Source organism: Sciurus vulgaris (assembly GCF_902686455.1).
Source record: "Sciurus vulgaris genome assembly, chromosome: 4".
Classification (NCBI taxonomy): domain Eukaryota; kingdom Metazoa; phylum Chordata; class Mammalia; order Rodentia; family Sciuridae; genus Sciurus; species Sciurus vulgaris.
This window is the reverse complement of record NC_136464.1, coordinates 175,751,724-175,772,337: the sequence shown is the minus strand read 5'-3', so window position 1 is coordinate 175,772,337 and position 20,614 is coordinate 175,751,724. Positions and strand designations below refer to the sequence as shown.

The 20,614-nt window shown below is 36.6% G+C and overlaps 1 protein-coding gene across 1 annotated transcript in view; it reads right to left on the bottom strand.

The window, feature by feature from the left end:
• Positions 1-5,851: 5,851 nt before the first annotated feature.
• TM9SF2 (transmembrane 9 superfamily member 2) overlaps positions 5,852-20,614 on the bottom strand; it is a 60,068-nt gene continuing 45,305 nt past the window's right edge. The window contains exons 14-17 of the mRNA XM_079136889.1: positions 18,698-18,849; positions 17,351-17,462; positions 11,706-11,877; positions 5,852-7,149 (exon numbers count right to left, since the gene is read on the bottom strand). Coding sequence (XP_078993015.1) covers positions 7,082-7,149; positions 11,706-11,877; positions 17,351-17,462; positions 18,698-18,849 — 504 coding nt within the window. The 3' untranslated portion in view covers positions 5,852-7,081. The remainder of the gene's footprint in view (positions 7,150-11,705; positions 11,878-17,350; positions 17,463-18,697; positions 18,850-20,614) is intronic.

Genomic DNA, 20,614 nt, shown 5'->3' with positions numbered 1-20,614 from the left:
CTGGTTCCATGGGTAACAGTTCAAACCAAGTGTAGAGAGGAGCTGGCCAAGTTCTGCCAGTGCTGATTTGTTTTAACAACTGTCAATGAACAGAGAACAAGTGTACAAGATGATGTTGTTGAATGCACATTAAAATGCATAATTTTACAGAATGAAAATAGCACATGTTGGAATCCAAGAGCTAAACAAAACATTGAAATGGTATCTTTAACCACTATTATTAAATAATAATTTAAATATTTAAAAATCAGTATCATTTGTCATTTAAATTCCTAATTCCAATCAACAATATAAGCCCACTAGATGCAGAGTATCGTTGTAGGGCCCCAACTCTATCAGCCTGAAGCCACCTTGAGCCATGACCCCCATGATTGCCCCCGAGGAACCCCGCTCTGTCTCCAGACCCCACAGCTTCCCAAAGCCATTAGAGTGGTGTGTGGGCTTCATGGCCAGGCCCAGGTGCCAGCAGCACCAGGAATGTGTCGATTTTGTATTTGATTTAGAGACAGGGTCTCACTGAATTGCTTAGAGCCTCGCTTTTGCTGAGGCTGGCTTTGAATTCGTGATCCTCCTGCCTCAGCCTCCCAAGCCGCTGTGGAAAACCTTTTCTTAATGACATATATTTACATATTGGTGAAGTACAAGGAATGTTCTGTAATCCATAGGTAGAAGGTGAGAAATTCATTCTGTTAACTGAAGTTGTTTATTTTATTCATTAAAAACTGAAAGCATGGGCTGGGGGTGGAGTTCAGTGATTGACAGAGCACTTACCTTACATATGCAAGCCTCTGGGTTCCATCCCCAGAACCTCAAAAAACAAAAACGAAACAAAACCCAAAACATGTTGTATGATTTGGATCTGGAATGTCCCCCAAAGTTTTGTGTTGAAGGTTTGCAACAATATTCAGAGGTGGGGCTTTGGGGACTGAATCATGAGGCTCTGACCCATCAGTGGATTAATCCAGCGATAGCGAATGGACTGCTGGGTGGGGTCTGAGTGGAGGTATAGGTCACTGGGGGTTTCCCTGGGGGTCATATTTCGTCCTTGCCTGCCCCTCTTCTCTGCTTCCCAACTCCCACGAGCAAGGTAGTTTTCCTCTGTCACATCCTTCCACCATGATGTTTCTGCCTTGAAGTCAGCTGACCATGGACTGAAATCTGAAGCTGTGAGCCAAAATAAATCTTTTCCATAAGCTGTTTGTGCCAGGTACTTTGGTCACAGCGATAAAAAGCTGACTAAAAACAGACCTTTTTAAAGCCTTCTAAAGTTGGTTATTCAAAAAACTTGTAATGCTTTATAGTTTTAAATTTTTTTATGGTTTATTATTTTTTTTCCCTTTTTTCAGCAGTGGGGATTGAACTCACGGATGCTCTACCACTGAACTACACTCCCAGCCCTTTTTATTTTTTATACTGATAAGTTCAAGGCTGGTCTTAAACTTGTGATCCTCCTGCCTCAGCCTCCCAAGTAGCTGGGGTCCTGGAAAGGCATTATGTCATTTTACATTGTATTTGTAAAAGTATCTGAAAGGTATAAGATACTGAATGTACAGATTTAAGGTTCTGGTAATTCTAAGTAAAACTGCTGAATAGTCACCAGACCCAATTATGACCCCACAACAATCCCTGGGCTGCACTTAGACTCCAACTGTGTGCGATGGGCAGAGAAAAGTCTTTGTTCACTCACTTTCTCCAAATTGTCCCATTATGTAAAGGTCACACTTTAGAGTCACTCCTTGCAATTAAAGCACTGATTCCACACCACAAAACTTAAAATGCAAATGTTAAATGACATTAACACCACTCTATTTATTGGCATTGTCTAGACGGTAAAATCAGCCAAAAGTTGGGACTTAGAAAACTGCACAACTAGGCAAATTCTGAAGCAACAAAAAAGGGGAAGTTTTGGAAGCATTTATTTTTTAGTTCAGAGAACATGTGGCAGCCTCCCATGTGCCCAGCACCATGGCAACTGAGTAGGACAGGGCTCCGTCCCCAAATAACTTACTCGTAATTTCACCAGGGGAGACACACCTAATTCATTAACTGCACTGTGAAGTATGAAGAGATCTCCATAATACGGGTTTCTAAACAAAAACCTACTGCCAAAGTTCATTTCTTTTTCTTTTTCTTCTGAACAATTTCGAGTATTCGGAAGCAGAACTTCTCCAACAAAACAATCATCTAGCTGTGGAATACAAATCCAGCCCCAGAAACCCTATATCTTCTGTGGGGTCTAATTTTTTCCCAGAAAGGCCCAGCATGGTGCAGAAACCCTCGGTAGCCACCAAGCTGTTTCTGTCAGGTTGGTAGTCCTGGCTGGAAGAGAGCTGCTCCAGACACCAACACTCAGTTTCTTCTGGCAGGGGTCCTTGAATACCCTGTGACATTTGGTTCAATGGATGATTTTGACTTAGGTGCTGAAATAATTCTGGTAAAGGGGAAAAAAAAAAGAAAAGAAAACCATAGAGAGGATCTACTATTTTTGTGTTTCAGTAGGTAGAGTATTATTATTATTTTTGAAATGGAGTCTTGCTGTGTTTTCCAGGCTGGCCTCAAATTCCTGGGCTCAAGTAATCCTCCACCCCAGCCTCGAGGTAGCTGGGACTACAGGCTCACACCACCATATCCTGCTGATATAGCATCATTAGAAGAAAGTACATTCATATGTTGGAGCCTTAACTCCCAGCACTTCTGAAGGTGATTATACTTGAAGACAGAGCTTTTAAAGAGGTAATTAAGGCCAAATTTGGTCATTTGGGCAGGCCCTAATCCAACTGGCATTCTTATAAGAAATTTGGACACACAGACACCAGAGATGTATGTGCAAGAGGAAAGGCCATGTGAGGAAACAGTGTGGCCACCAAAGAGCAAAAGAGGCCTCTAGAGGAACCAAATGTGCCAATAACTTCATCCTGGATTTCCAGCCTCCAGCACTGAGAAAATAAATCCCTCTCGCTTAAGGCACACAGTCTGTATTGGCAGCCTGAGCCAACTAATCCTACATTAACACAAAGAGGCCTATATTAAAATAAAATGACTTTGTGACATTTTTCAGATCTAAAACAAAACTTTTGGCAATCTAGGTTCCTATGTCATGCAGAACTTTGAAGGAATTTTATCTGAAATGCTTTCAGGATTTTTTGTCACTAAAATTTGTTACAAATTTGCTTACGAATTCTTAGATGCTATGGGTTTTGTGTAGTAAAATTTATAAGACTAATACTGAAAGAGTTGATTAAGCCCTGAAGATATGTACACGTTTTAAGGCGATTTAACGTTAAAACTTTTGTGCTGTTTTATCACACCTTTGGGAAGGATTTTTCGTTTTCCTAAATCAGAGAGCACATAAGCACACATAGCTTGGTGTAGATGGGAAGTGTTAAGGAGATGAATAGTGGGTGATGCAGGTTTGAGGACTATCCTGTTTATGGCAGGTGTCACTGTGGAGGAGCATGTGGGGAATGGGAGACTAACCAGCATGGGCTGCAGTAGACTTTGGGGAGACAGCACCATAGGCCCCAAGGATGGTGGCGGGTGGGCAGGAAGCAATGGATCTGGAGTTGGATGCATAAAACTTGGTAACAAACTGAAGAGAGGTGCCCAGGTGACCTGAGCATCCAGCTACAGTGATACAGCAGCTGACTGGAGATGGACAATCAGGATGAGGGGCAGTTCTGGGGGACAGGGTTCACTTCTGCACCTAGTGAGTTTCAGATTCCTGAGAACCACTCAGGTTGTCCAGCAAGCAGGCGGCTAGAGGTGGGGAAGAAGGCAATGGTCATAAAAATGAGAGTGAAACTGAAAAGTAAGCCAAAGACGGAAAGGGTGGAAATCGACTCCTACTGAGTGGCAGAAGAGAGCACTCCCAAAGGACACAGACTGACGGTAGAATTTGGAGGGAAAGAACTGGATGAAGAAGTGTCTCCTATTTTAACAACTTCAGAACACATGCAGGGCCAGAACATGCCTATGACATCTGTGATTCTATGCAGAAGACTCAAGTCCAGACCTTGAGAAACACTGCTTTTGGGACACAATTTTCAGGAAAGACTGAGTGGCATGTCAACAAAGACCCAGTAAAATTCAGGCTGAAAAGTACTGGCTGGGGGATTTGGTGGCCCTGGAAATCCCAGGAACAGAACTTCCAACAGAATCCTGGGGACATGAGAAGACAGGATGGCAGACAGATGGGCAGAGTGAAGGGAAAAAGGGAGAAATGGATCAGAGGGGGTGTGTAGTATTTTTCTTAAACTTAGCTGAAAGTTGGGCATATTTAAAAACAGCACGGAGAGAGAGGATTTGAACACACAAAAGGGAAAACTGAAGGAGAAAGAGAAGCCACTCTGGAACAGACAGGAAGGAGGTCAGGTGAGGCTGGAAACAGTGTGGGGTAAAGAGACAAACGGACCAAGAAACTAGAAGCCCTGGTGCTGCCTAAAAGCTTGGGAGACCTTGATGTGCTGAGCAAGGAGTCAGGACACAGATAAATGGCGTAGTTTACACATGCTCATGAGAGTTTTCCAGAAGAGAGAGCTCTAGAAATGACCCATGGTGACAAAAGAAATGAAACCAATGTACCCCCAGCAAGAAAACACTGGTACCTTGCTTCTGGGTCTTTGCTGCATGCCCCTTTCCCCCACAACTTTTTAAAACTATGTCAGTTCATGAAAAAAAAAAACTTCTCCCTGGGCTTTTTGGGTGCTCACATCTCAAAACGCGATCAGGTTTGTCTTAGGATACATGCATGCACACACACACATACACACACACACAAAGAAGGGTCTATGGCTCCTAAGGGGTCACCTGCACTAGTTGTGGCAGGGTGTGCTTTCCTGGAGAACTTTCCAAACAAATCATGGCAGCTGATCCTCAACACAAAGCTGATCAAAGTGTGGCAAGGAGGCTCCACTGTCCCCTAATCACTTGTCTCACTGTCCTTGTCATTCCTTCCTAATTTTCATTTAATATTTTTACACATTGGTATTCCTAATCTGAAAAGCTCTGAAATTCAAAACTTGATTTTCTGAATGTATGTGGTGCTGGGAATTGAACCCAGGGCCTTAGCACATGGTGGCCATGTGCTCTATCCCCTGGCTACATACACCCCCAGCCCAGAAATCCAAAACATTTTTTATTTTTGAGAGAGGGTATCACTAAGTTTCTTAGGGTCTCACTAAGTTGCTTAGGCTGGCTTTGAACTTGTGATCCTCCTAATGCAGCCTCCTGAGTGGCTGGAATTACAGGTGTACACCATCATGCTTGGCCAAAACCTTTTGAACACATCCATATGATCATCAAAAAATTTCAGATTTTGGATTTTCAGTAAGGATGTTCAACTGGTAAAGCCTATGCAAATATCTCTGAATCTGAAAAATGTTGAAATAGGAAACATTCCTATCCCAAGCATTTCAGATAAAGGATATTCAACCCATACTTCACTCTCCCAGTTGCCTCTCCATTTCTAAGCGTGAAATATGGTTACTTTGGAAGCAAAATAAAAGTCAGAACAAAATAGTAAAGTTGACTATTTTTAATTGCTAATTGTACAGAGAGGAAGCTTAACTTTGATCCAATAAAACTAACCTGAAGTCTGAATCAAGGGCCTAAATAAAACTTGTCCTTTGTTTGGTCAAAATCAGACTATCTCAGTGGTACCTGTTGCACTGCAAAAGATACAAAAAATAAATTTAAAAAAATCTTTTATATCCTACATGTGAGAGTTTAAAATTAACTAGAGCTCCTTCTCTCTTCAGAACAGGTCAGTTTTTTTTGTTTTTTTTTTTTCCTTAAAAGATAGTAATGTAAAAACAATTTAATAAGAACCCAGAAACATATAAACAACAGCTAATAATTTTAGTTATAGGTTTAATGACAATGTCTGATTTGTTCTCATAAGCAGCAAGCAGTGAGCCCCTTAATACAAAGGAATATTCTCACAGATATAAGCAGACTTGTATCTCTGAAATCATTTCAAATTTCTATGTTCCACATAAAAAGATCTTGGTTAGTCTGATGAATGTGAAAAAGTGATTTTAACTCTTAAAAAATTATTTGTCAAATGCAAATTAAAACAATGTAATCATAAAGACGAAGATTTTCTAGTCACTGCTAATGAATAGATCCTAAAACCTGACTTTAAAAAAATCAAAAATATTGTATTTTAAAAAACAATATAAAATCCTTAATGACAACATAAGACCTTAAGTTCTAGACTTACATAATTTATCTGACTAGATACTGATGACTGAAATTTGTTATTGCCTCACAGTGAAATATTTTAGACTTGACACAAAGCCCAAAAGACTGAACTTTCACTTAGCTTAAAACTCAGAAAGTGTTACATTAACACAATTCAATAAAATCTGCTAAAATAGTATAAATCATTTAAAACACCCTTGGTTAATACATTTGCATTTACAGAATCTCCTTGAATATACAATAGGTAATGATGCAATGAAGACGTTTTTACAATATTTATTAAGGTAACAAATTTATAAATTGAAAGACTCAGAGGCACATAGTTTAAAAGGCCAATACCATGGGAATAATGAAGTCAACACAGAAAAGTAAGAAGATATGAACAGTTACAACCAATACAAGATTCTTAAAAGCCACATTCCCCCCAATGAACACATCATAGGAATCATCCTTCAAAATTACCATGATAAAAAGTTATTTCCTTCAAAGAAAAATAATTCTTTCCACCTACCGAGCCTAGAAAATCCTATTTACAATTAACTGTCCTGCATTTCATCAGTATTATGGCCTCCTCTATTCTGTCATTAGAAGTATTGAAAACTTTATAGCTATTGTATTTACAAATGCACATTATATTTAAACTTGCTCTTCATGGAGAACAACTGAATATATACTTAATCAAATCACAATACAAATGCTTTAGTGTTGAAAACACATTTTGTGGGGACAGGTGTATGGGAAGAGGTGTACTTAGAAGTATGTTGTTTCTGAAGGATTACTAGGCCAATAAGTCTGATAAAACTCAAGGTAGTCACAAAACAGGTCTTTGTTGATGAAGAATTTAATTTATTTCTGGTTTAAGTGGACACACTGGGCTTCTTCAGTCAACCTTCACCACACTGTATATTTTGGTAACAAACCAAAAGCATGCAAAGAAGCCAATTGTTCCTAGAAAAGAAAATAAAAAAAATAAATAAATAAAAAAAATAAACTCCATTTCAAAGGAAGTTCATAATTTATACCAAAATGCAGACTTAAAATGACTAGTTCCTTTAAAAAGTCACACATCTATAAATTATTACTGGATGGGAATATGCCAGAGATCCAAGAGTTTTCTTAAAAATATAAAACCACTTCAAATCAAAATTTCTTATAAAAGAATTTTTCACACTGTAAGACTACTAAGCTTTCCATAATACACACCATTTTCCTTACTACATATAAGATTGAACTTGAAAAGGATGCCAAATTTTCTTTCCTATTTAAGAATGTATTATCACAAAATGGAACTGCTACTAAAACTTCTTCCAGGTATGATAAGAATACTCCAAATAGAATGTCAGATGAATAGAATAATTAAATGGGGCTGTTTTCCAAGTACAGTTATTAGGAGTTTTCAGCTTTCACAGAATTATAGTAAGAGAGAATAACACAAATGCTATTACAAAATGGCAAAAATGATATAATTAGGATAATAACAACGGTGATACTGGCTGAATGACAGGTGGGCATGGTACCAGAGAACAGAGCAGTTCCATCATAACCATACAGACTGTCCCTGGATAAGTTATACGACATCTTCACACTTCATACAGATGTATGCCACCAAACCTGGCTCCATGCCTATTTCTTTTTCAACAGAGAGAAATTTTATCTGTTGTAGCAGCCTCCATACACTATTACACAGAGTAAATGAGATAATTCATTAAAAAAATATACTTTCCTTTATTTTCAGGTATCCTCATCAGTCTAGACTCAAAGAATCTGAATTCTAAATGGGAACAGTCTTTCAATGTGACAAAAATGAGACTTGAAAGGGTTAAATGATTATCTCATGGCTATGTGGCCGAATTCAAATTCAGGGTTTTTGTTTAATTTCAAATGTATTCTTTTAAACCACACTTAGATTTCTTAAACAAATTTAGAGACTCTGTTTTACAAAATAATATACACTCAACTGTCAAACTGACTAATGTATTTTAAAAATAAAATGAGGCAGTAGAAGACTATGTGCCATGACAAAGCCCTGGGTTCAATCTCCAGCACTGGGGAAAAATAATATGGAGGCATATCAGTTTTTCCAGGACTATCTCCTCAGAAATGTTCAATAGGTAGGCAATTAGGTAGGCGTGTGGATGCTAAACAGAAGGGGACAGATATGCCCCAGTGGAAGGTTTATAAAGTCCCAACTACTCGTCAACATTATTTAAAATGCAATATGCAAAGTAATAAGACTAAGAGACCGTATGTGGGACAGTTCTTTGGGAAGCTGTAAAAGTTATTATATCATTCTTATATCAGACATGGCTGAGGACTCACTATGTGCAAGGTACTGTGTGTCTGTTTTTTTTTTTTTTTTTAGTTGTCAATGGACCTTTTATTTTATTTATTTATATGTGGTGCTGAGTATTGAACCCAGGGCTTCACACAAGCCAGGCAAGCGCTCTGCCACTGAGCCACAACTCCAGCTCGGTACTGTGTGTTTTGGTGGGTATACAGATACACCTTTTGGATTTTCAGAAGGATCATTAGTGAGGCTTGGCAAGAGGCTGGGGTTAATTTCACAAAACTAATGGTGAAAACAAATATATTTAAATAATCTTGCACTTGGCAGAAATTAAGATGACAGGAGAAGATATTTTAAGATGAGAAGAACATTTTTTTAAAGACAGAGGAATTTATTTTCTTTACATACAATAAAGAGGAACCATTACAGTGGGCCACAGTGGCAAAATGACATCATCTATAACCCTGTCTCTCTCCTTTAGTTCTTCCTTACTGAGACAAACTTTGTATCACTACTTTGGTAATCCTATGGGACACAATGTCCATACAAAAAGTGGCATCTTTCCTTACAGAACAATTATTTTTGTGTCATAAAATGGATTGACTTAAAATGGTGTCAGTTTGGAGTTCTGAAGCAAATACCAACATAGGCCACAGAGCTTTTGGAGTGCTCTCTGCACTTCCTAGAACAGAACCCCTTCCACAAAGGGAACACATGAAAAGTGACTGGTTTCACTGCTTGATTCGAGTTGATGTGGCTCCAGAGTTCAGATTACAAAATTGGTCTAATGAATGAGTGATGGTATGATACTTCAAAAGCCAAGAACAATAAAGTTTAGGTGACTGTTGAGCTATCATTTATATATATGCATTTATGGACACACAAATAAAGAGCACAAAAGCAGCAATCCCTTGTTTCATTGGCCACTGCTGTTTTACAGACTGTTTACTAATAATACCTACAGCTGTGGACCCAATCTATCACATAACAGCACCCAGTGTGCAGCCCATCCTGTCTGACAGATGCCTTGGAATACAGAATTGACCCAGTGCCTGAAGTTTGTTATACACTAAGCAGCAGGCACTTCAACCCACCCAATGCTTTCAATATTGCAGAGGATTACTCGGTCATAAAGAAGAATGAAATCACGGCATTTGCCACTAAATGGATGGAACTAGAGAACACTATGCTATGTAAAATAAGCTAGACTCAGAAAATCAGCGTGGAAGGTTCTCTCTCATAGCAGAAGCTAGAGCAAATTAAGGGGAAAAAAGGAGATGGGTATAGGGTATCATAAAGACACAGGGAAAATCAGCAGAGTAGGAGGTTAAGGGCAAAGGAGGTGGGATAGAATGGGGAGGAAATGCAGAATGAATCTGAAAAAAAAATTATGCTATGTGCATATACATAAATAGACCATGGGGAATTTCACCTTTGTGTGGATCTAAGAAGCACCAATTAAAAACATAAAAGTAAGTGGAAGTAGACCAGAAGAGTAAAAGAAGGGGAGTAACGGGAGGTGCTGGGGACTAAAATGAAGTACACTAAGTTCCATGCATGTATGATTATGTCAAAATGACCCCAACCATTACGTACAACTCTTCTAATACACCAATTCAAAAAAAGCTGAGAAAACACTGATTTTCTTTAATTATGCACTATAACATTTGAACCTTTTTTCAAATTTTAACTTTTATAGTCTCTAATCCAGTAACTTATAAGCTATAGTTCCTTTTGTGTGTGTGTGTGTGTGTGTGTGTGTGTGTGTGTGCGCGTGCGCGTGCGCACAGATTTCCAAGAGCACTGAGGTGGGGTGGGTGTGTTTGTTTTTTGGTACAGGGGGTTCAACCCAGTGGCACTTAACCACTGAGCAATGTCAGCCCTTTTTATGTTTATTTTGAGACAGGGTCTTTACTAAGTTCCTTAGGGCATCGCTAATTACTGAGGCTGGCTTTGAATTTGTGATCTTCCTGCCTCCCAAGTTGCTGGGATTACAGGCATGTGCCACTACACCAGAATTGAGTTTTTATTTACCATTAGCATCCTGCCCCCATCCTTTTTTTTTTTTTTTAAAGTTGTTGATGGACCTTTAGTTTATTTATATATGGTGCTGAAAATTGAACCTAGTGCCTCACACATGCTAGGCAAGTGCTCTACCACTGAGCTATTAGCTCTAGACTAGTATCATGTCCTCTTAATGATAATTTCTATGCTTGAAGAAATAAAATATTTTGAACTATGATAAAAGAAATTTCAGAGGAGTAAAAAGTGAAATAGTTTTAATTTAAAAAAAGGCTTGTTTTCTTCTTTCTGGCTCCTACATTTCCTTAGATAACATGTAAGACAATTTTAAAGTTTTAGATATAAGTTGTGTACTTTAACTTTTTTGTGGCAAAGAAAGGTCCCACAATTTTCTTTCTTTGGTTTAGTCACTCACTCCCTAACTGTTTACCAAGCACACATGAGGCTATGAGACGTGGAAAACTTTTTTTTTTTTTTTTTTCCCAGTTTTTGATGGACCTTTATTTAATTTGCTTATTTGTATTTGGTGCTGAGAATGGAACTCAGTGCCCCACACATACCAGGCAAGTGCTCTACTATTAAGCCACAACCCCAGCCCTAGAGATGCAAAAAACTTTTATCAATGCAACTTGATTTGGCTCCAAAACTCAGATTACAAAATTTGAATAAAAATATATAAAATAAATGCCAATATAATACACATTATGTTCCATCAGGTACTTGAAATTTAAAATGGAGTTAAAAACTTCGAGTTTAGAACTTCCAGAATCAGGAATGTCCTGTTAACTATCTTTTCCTGATATCACCTACTATCGGCTCACCTGACATCATCTCCCCAATTTTCACTCCTCAACAGGTAGTGATAGCTTTTTGCTAGTTCTGAAGAGGGCAAAAGAAAGACTGTGTGCCGTTCAAAGTGACCAGGGGAGCCTGGGATGCACTAGTCCAGGTGCCCTGCACTGCTAGCACACTGAACCCTGCTCTGCCTTCTTCCCTGGGCTTCTGTTTTGTCACCCTCAATTTATTGTGCTGCCATTCACAGGTGGGCATGACAAATGATGCTGAGTTGTCCTGAGGGCTAAAAACAGGAGCACTGAATAGCAGAAACCTTTGGGCTTTGTAAAGGGGAATTATTTATAAATCTACAAATTATTACTCTAAAAAACTTACAAAAAATATTAATTTTATGTCTTACCTGTAAAAAGAAAGAAGATCAAAACCATTATCATGGTATAACCAAAGTACAGAATTGTACTTGCTGTTCCTGTGATTTGCAGTTTTGAAAAGAAGTAGTGTATTGCATATATTAAGAAATAAACTGCAGTAAAGCCACTGGTCAGGAATGAACGCCATTGCCAATGATAATCCTAGGTAGAGAAGAAAAAAAATTGAAGAGAAATAACTGTTTTCTAATTATTAGATAACATACAGCTGAATAAAGTTACAAAGTGAGTAGTTCAGTGAAAGCCCCCGTTTCAGTCTGCCCTCAGTTCCAGTCTGGCTCCTGCTCAATGTGGCACACTTTCCACCTCACTAAGGTGTTCAGAAAGACTCCCTATCTGTTCTGGAGCAACCTAAACACTGGCTTAATGTGTGTGGGAAAATGTGTGATTTATGAATAATAAAGCATTAGGCTATATTTAAAAATTTATGACCCCCAAGTAAGAGCAATCTATAAAATCTTACTTAAATGGTTCAAAATTAATATTAATTATATTAAAGTCCAATCAACTCCACATCAGGAAGATTAGTGTATTAAGGTCTGGTTCCACTTATTGCTAACAATTTAAACAAGGTAGGGGATTAAAACACTTATTTTTACTTTTACATAAAGTAGCTTCTTACAGCTTAGCAGATCTTTAAAAGAAAATAATTCAAGACCTCTCCTACCATCTGGAATATATGAAAAATAAATCTATCTACCTATCCATCCATCCATCTGTCCGTCCATGTATTTTACGCTACTAGGGACTGAACCCAAGGGAACTCTACCATTGAGTTACATACCTAGCCTTCTTTCTTTCTTTATTTTTGAGACAGTGTCATGCTAAGTTGCTAAGTTTCGAAGTTGCTGAGACTGGCTTCAAACTTGAGATTTTTCTATCTCAGCCTTCCAAATTACTGGGATGATATGTGTGCACCACTATGCCCAGTAAAATAATGTATTTTAAATAGCAATATATTATTAATATACTAAAATTATAAAGATATTAAGAATATATTTTAAAAAAAGTAAACCATGCAGGGGGCAGGGAAGAGAAGAATGAAGGAACTCTGGAAGGTGTAGAGGAAAATGGGGCAGGAGGGAGTGGGGGAAGGAAAGAGTAGAATGAAACAGACAGTGTTATCCTATGTACATGTGTATGTATGATTACATGAATGGTGTGAATCTATATTGTGTACAACCATAGAACTGAAAAATTACACCCCATTTGAATACAATGAATCAGAATGCAGTATGAAAAATAAAATCAAAAAATAAATAAAATACAGATGCAAAAAAAAAAAAGCAAACCATGATTAGAAAATCCCACATCCACATCCACAAAAATCACTATAGCTAATGAAAGAATTCAGCAAAGTTAAAGGGTACAAGATCTACACACCCAACTTAGCAGCGTGTGTGTGTGTGTGTGTGTGTGTGTGTGTGTGTGTGCGTACACATGCATCTATATGTGATGCTGGGTACTGAACCCAGGACCTCACACATGCTACACAGCCAAACCCTTATCCCAGTTTTTTTTTTTTTTTTTTTTTTTAACATATCAGCAATGAACAATCCAAAGACTTAAAAATACCTAGGAATAAATTTAACCACAGAGGTGAAAGAGTACAGGCTGAAAATTATAAAACATTGCTAAAATTCCTAAACAAATGGAAAGATATCCCATGTTCATGAATTAGAAGACTCGATATTGTTAAAATGGCAATATTCTCCAAAGTGATCTAGAGAGTCAGTGTAACCCCTTCTCAACATTCCAAAGAACTTTTTGCAGAAATGGAAAAGCTGATCCTCAAATTCCATATGGAATTGCAAGAGGGTCTGAACAGTTAAAGCAATCTTGCAAGAGAACAAATATGGAGGACTCACCCTTCTCTAATTCAAAGCTTAGTATAAAAAGCTATGGCAATGAAAATAGTGTGGGACTAGCATAAGGACAACAGATGGATGAATGGAATAGAATTGAGAATCCAGAAATAAACCCACACATCTATAGTCAATTGATTTTCAACGAGGTAGCTAAGACTGTTCAATGAGGAAAAAACTGTTCGACAAATGGTGCTGGGACAACTGGGTATCCTCATGCAAACGAATGAAGTTGTACTCTGACCTCAAGCCATATACATAACAACTCAAAAAGAATCATTGACCTGAATATATAAACTAAAACTATAAAACTAGAAGAAAATAAAGGAATAAATCTTTATAACATTAAATTTGGCCATGAATTCTTAGATATTTATCTGACACCAAAAACATGAGCAACAAAGAAACAATTTGATAAATTAGATGTCAACAAAATTTTAAAATCTTGTGCAAATAACATCAAGAAAGTGAAAAATGTAACCTATAGAATGAAAGGCAGTATTTGCAAATCATATGTCTGACAAAGATCCAGCATTCAGCATACAACAAGAACTGGCCTAATTTAAAAATGAGCAAAGGACTTAAAAGGTATTTTTTCAAAGAAGATAAACAAATGGCCTACAATCACAAGAAAAGATGCTTAATATCATTAGTCACTGGGAAACGCATATAAAAATTAGATACCATTTCAAACCCATTAGGACAGCTATAATAAAAAAAAAAGTGTTGATAAGGATTTAAGAGAAATCAGAACCTTTGGAAATCACTGGTAGAAATGGTCATTCTTCAAAAAGTTAAAGAATTACTGTATGATAAAGCAATTCCACTCTTAGGTATATACCCAAAAGAACTGAAAACATGTACTCCAATACCTATCATGAATGTTCACAGTGGCATTACTTAAAATAGCCAAAGGTGGACACAACCCTATGTCCATCAATGGATGAAAGTCTATACAGATGCTATACTCATTCAATGTAATATTATTCAATTATAAAAAGAAGTAAAGTACTAAAATATGTTATAATATGGATGAAACCATGAAAACATTCTAAGTGAGAGAAACCAGTCACAAAAGGCTACAGTATTGTATAATCCCTTCATAAGAAGTATCCAAAATAGGTTTATATTTCTGTCTATAAATGCAGAGAGCAATGTAGTTGCCAGGACATGGGGAAGGGGAAAATGGAAAGTAACAGTTTGATAAATATATATATATATATATATATATTTTTTTTTTTTTTTTTTTTCCCTTTCTTTCCTTCCCTCTGTGTTTGGGGACGGGATGAAATATTTTGGAAAAGATAAAGAGATAAAGGTGGTGGTTGCACAACACTGTAAACGTAGTTACGTGCCATGGAATCGTTCACTTTAAAATGGCTCACTTTATGTTATTTGAAATGAACCTCAATTTAAAAAAAAAAACAACTCAGTTTAACAGATTTTCTCTTATATAGAAAACAACTGTCAAAGAATGGATTTAAAAATTGAAATCTTTAAATAACAATTCTACATACTGCTACTCAAGGGGTTGAGGCAGTAGGGTCACAAGTTTAAGGACAGCCTTGGCAACTTGGTGAGATCCTTTCTCAAATAATAAATAAAGAAAGGGCTGAGGATGTAGTTCAGGAGTAGTATATTCCTGGGCTCAATCACCAGTACTGATCCAAAAAAAAAAAAAAATCCACCTAGTAAAGGAATGCCATCATGGGGATTTTAATTGGAATTGTGTTAAATCTGTATAGTGCCTTTGGAAGTAAGGATGTAGTTCAGGAGTAGTATATTCCTGGGCTCAATCACCAGTACTGATCCAAAAAAAAAAAAAAATCCACCTAGTAAAGGAATGCCATCATGGGGATTTTAATTGGAATTGTGTTAAATCTGTATAGTGCCTTTGGAAGTATGGCTATTATGACAATATTAATCCTGCCTATCCAAGAACATGGGAGATCTTTCCATCTTTAAGGTTTTCTTTAATTTCTTTCATTAGTGTTCTGCAGTTTTCTTTGTAGAGGTCTTTCACCTCTTTTGTTAGACTGATTCTTAAGTATTTTATTTTATTTTTTTGAGGCTACTGTGAATGGAGTAGTTTTCCGAATTTCTCTTTCAGAGGATTCATCACTTATAAATAGAAATGCATTAGATTTATGTGTGTTGATTTTATATGCTGCTATTTTGCTGAATTCACTTATTAGTTTTAAAAGTTTTCTGGTGGAATGTTTTGGATCCTCTAAATATAGAATCATGTTATCAGCCAAGAGTGACAGCTTGAGTTGTTCTTTTCCTATTCATATCCCTTTAATTTCTTTGGTCTGTCTAATAGCTCTGGCTAGTATTTCAAGCACAATGTTGAATAGAAGTGGTGAAAGAGGGCATCCCTGTTTTGTTCCAGTTTTTAGAGGGAATGCTTTCAGTTTTTCTCCATTAAGAATGATGTTGGAGCGCTGGGGAGATAGCTCAGTTGGTAGAGTGCTTGCCTCACAAGCACAAAGCCTGGGTTCAATTCCCAGCACCGCAAAAAAAAAAAAAAAAAAAAAAAAGAATGACGTTGGCCAGGGGCTTAGCATAGATAGTGTTCACAATGTTGAGGTATGTTCCTACTATCCCTATTTTTTTCTAGTGTTTTGAGCATGAAGGGGTGTTGTATTTTATCAAACGCTTTCTCTGCATCTATTGAAATAATCATATGATTCTTAACCTTAAGTCTACTGATGCTATGAATTACATTTATTGATTTCCGGATGTTGAACCAACCTTGCATCCCTGGATGAACTCCACTTGATCGTGATGCACTATCTTTTTAATATGATTTTGTATGTGATTTGCCAGAATTTTGTTAAGGATCTTTACATTTTTATGTTCATTAGAGATATTAGTCTAAAGTTTTCTTTCCTTCATGCATCTTTTTGTCTGGTTTTGGTATCAGAGTAATACTAGTTTCACAGAATGAGTTTGGAAGAATTCCCTCCTTTTCTATTTCATGGAATACTTTGAGGAGTATTGGTTCTTCTTTGCAGGTCTTGTAGAACTTAGCTGAGAATCTGTCTGGTCCTGGGCTTTTCTTGGTTGGTAGGCTTTTGATGGCTTCTTCTCTATTTCATTGCTTAAAATTGATCTGTTTAAATTGTGTATGTCCTCCTGATTCAGTTTGGGTGGATCATATGTCTCTAGAAATGTGTTGATATCTTCGAGGTTTTCTATTTTGTTGGAGTATAGATTTTCAAAGTACTTCTAATTGTTATGTATTTCAATGGTGTCTGTCATGATATTTCCTTTTTCATCATGAATTTTAGTAATTTGGGTTTTCTCTCTCCTTCTCTTTCATTAGCGTGGCTAAGAGCTTGTCTATTTTGTTTGTGTTGCCTTGAATATAACTCATTAACAGCAATCACTGAAACTTCAGAATGAATTTTCCCACCTGAATATTTTTACTCAATTTTCAGAATCTAGAAACATCTATAAGAATATTTTTAAGACAGATAGCTATAAAACTCAACATGAAAATCTAGTATAACACACTACTCAGGAAATTAGCAGTTTAAAATCTCTAACAGTAAGTTCTACATAAATGCACTGAATTGGGATATAATCTGAATTCAGTCATAGAAGGGTTATATTTTATTTAGAAAAACAGGTCAATCCATCATAAAAAACACATAACTACAAAAATTATATCAATTAACATTATTTACACTGCAACAGGCCAAGGTACAAATTCTATGAATTAATAAGTGAATATTTCTAATACATACCTCAGCACATAGGTGGAAATAGCAAAGAAGTATAGTTGCTTCAGAACATGTAATAACCAAAATGATAAACACCAGAAACAGGAAGCCAAACATGTAATACATCTGGTGTGACCTACAATCAAACAAGATCTGATGAAAACTATAAATATGTTCACTTTGACATAATAAATGACAAATTTTTTTTTTTAAACTTAAGATTTGCTTTTTGTCCCAATTAACCCAATAAGACAAATTTTCATAGGTTTAGATGGTGACGGGTTTAAGGCGGGGTGCCTTCTTGTTTAGGCAGAAACTGAAACTCCTCATTCAAGTACAGTTAGTCTATAGGCTTTCTGGGGAGTCAGACATGTTTAATGAAAACTTAATGGAAAGGTAGAGTTAACTAGGAAAAGCTCATACTGATAAAAATGTGGTTTGGATATGAGGTGTCCCCCCAAAAGCTCCTGTGTTAAACAGGAATGTTTGGAGATGAAATGACTGAACTGTAAAAGTTGTGATCTGATTAGTGCATCCTACTTTGAATGGACTGACAGGGTGGTAACTTTAGGAGGTGGGTCACTGGGAGCATTCCCTAGAAGGTGCCTCTGCCCTGTGGCCCCTTCCCCATGATATGCTGTCTCATCTGGGCCCAGAGTCAGCTGTTTATGGACTGAGACCTCTGAAACAATGAACCCCTAACTTGTTTAAGCTGTTCTTGTCAGGTATTTTGGTCACAGCGATGAAAAACTAACTAAAATAGCTTCTAATCAAATGATAAAACCTGTTGAATTTGGAAAATTACTATAATAATCAGGAGAGAAAAATGTTCTAATCATTGAAAAGCTCAAATTTAGTTTTAATTTTATGCTACCTCAAATCTTGGTACTTTCTGTAACATGTCCATGTGATCAAATAATAATCACAACATACTAACACACACTTTCTACATCAGAGTGGCTCAAAATCACTAGTACAAGTTTTCTATGGGAATAACAGATCAGAGAATGAAGGCATCTGGGAACTGGAAAGGATATGGAGGTCATCAAGGTCAGCCAGTTATGTGACATAATTACTCAACCTCCTAACTGCCATTTTCATTTCTAAAGTGAAGATACCTACCTTAAAGAATTCTGAAAATTAAGTCATAAGACTTATTGTTAAATAAGCATTAACAACCTTTCAACTAATATTAGCTTCTATCCTTATAATTCTTTTTCCTACAGAAAACATAAAATAATCGTTGGCTCTTAAGATTTTTGCTTATTAGAGAACTGCTTACATTTAGAAGATAGAAACAGTAACTTATTAAAACAAACGAAAAGCACTACACAAAATAGTAATGAAAATAAGACTTTGTCTTTAGCTTACCAAATACTATTCAGAATGAAGAAAAGCTGTATGAAGATACAGCCAAATGGCAAAATCCCTCCCATGATAATACCAGGTAAGGGCTTTGTGTAGAAGGACTGTTCAGGAATCTGACGTGGAATCTGATTGGTTCGAACTGGGTGTTCAATGGCCTTCAGTGAAGAAAGAAAGAAAAGATTCATAATTGCATATCTATTTTTAAAATTCTTTTCTGTATATGATTATCTGCCTGCTTTTTCTCAGCTTCCATGCTGACACTAATGGTAATTAAAGTCTACTTAAGCCATCAAACTGAAATTTGTATTTAAAAGCAATGAACTGGACACTAACAGGTAAGATACTCAGTCGGTGGACTGGAACAGGTCAACACTGTTTCCAGCAGTTATCCAGAGTAATCGCTTTAGAAAAAGTTAAGAAATACACAGGAGAGAATATAGTACTTAGAAAATGGTAGTTAATGAAAAGGCAGAATTAGGTTTTTCAATTTAATTATAAACTTAACTTTAAAAAATCAGCAGGCTCTGAAATTTCTGTCAAAATTGTTTTAAATTTAGAGGTGGGCAATGACATTTTTATTAAATTATTCAATTTTACTAAGCATTAAGAACACGAGAAAGACAATGAATGGCTATATGAAGCTTCATGACCATAAGGTGTTGATAATGTTCTCAATTGGGGCCTCCCCCAACCTTTTTTTTTTTTTTTTTTGGTACTGGAGATTGAATTCAAGGGCACTTTATTACTGAGCTATATTCCCTGACAATTTTTTAAAAATTTTGTTTTGAGGCAGAGTTTCAATAAGTTGCCCAGTCTAGCCTCCAACCTTTGACATTTCTACCTCAGCCTCCCAAGTAGTTGGGATTATAGGCATGCATGACCCTGCCCAGCAAAACATGATATTTTCACTGAAATACCTCCATAGACTAGATTATTTCACATGTAGTTACACCTGAAGACTGGCAGAAAATCAAATCATTCTTCAATATGTATAATTTTAAACTTTTAACCAGCATAGTTTTAGGATTTTAAGTACTTATTTAATCTACATAATTAAATTCAAATTGTTGGTTTACTATTTATGATATGCAGATTTTAAATCACAAAGAATTGAAAAATCTCTTAAAACCTGTAATGATAGGTGCAGTAGAGACTATGAAGTCATGATGGTCTCTGCTACACCCTTCATAAAGTGTACTATCATATGTTCTTTATTTCTTTTGCTTTGCAGTGCTGGGGACTGAACCCAAGGCTTCATGCATGCTAGGCAAATGCTCTTCCACTAACCTACATTCTCATCCCCTAACACATGCTATTTCTTTTAATCATGTAGACTTGATATTTTGGGGGAAGAACAGGGACAGTGAAACAGGAAGTAAAGGAAAGATAATGATAGGACAGAATAAATTATTTTTTTTCCTAGCCTGGGGTAGAAGGAGGAGCAGAAGTAAGACAGACAAATGGAGAGAAGAGAGAGAGGAAAAGGAAGAAAAGATCAAGCCTCGACTATAATATTGCTTAAAGTCAAATATTTGCATGTAAGCATATAAAATTGCAAAGTCATATATCAAAATAAAGTTCTACTCTTACTTTTTAGTCACTTTTCTTATAGCTTCACTTCCTAACCCACACTCTTTGCTTACTTAGTTAAGTATTGCACACTAGGAACACTTACTGCTTAGGAAAAAATGCACATATCTTCAGGTTAAAAAAAGGTAATAATATATTTAACAAAAACTCAAAGTTTTCATTAGTTTATATGAGCATCTTTCCCAATTAATCTATACTAGTTTCCATTTACTTAAAAAAAAAATAAAAACTTTGAAATCCTGTAACACCTCTCTAGCCCATTCTTTTCTTTTTGGTATAGGGGATTGAACCCAGGGGTGCTCAACCACTGAGTCACATCCCCAGCCCTTT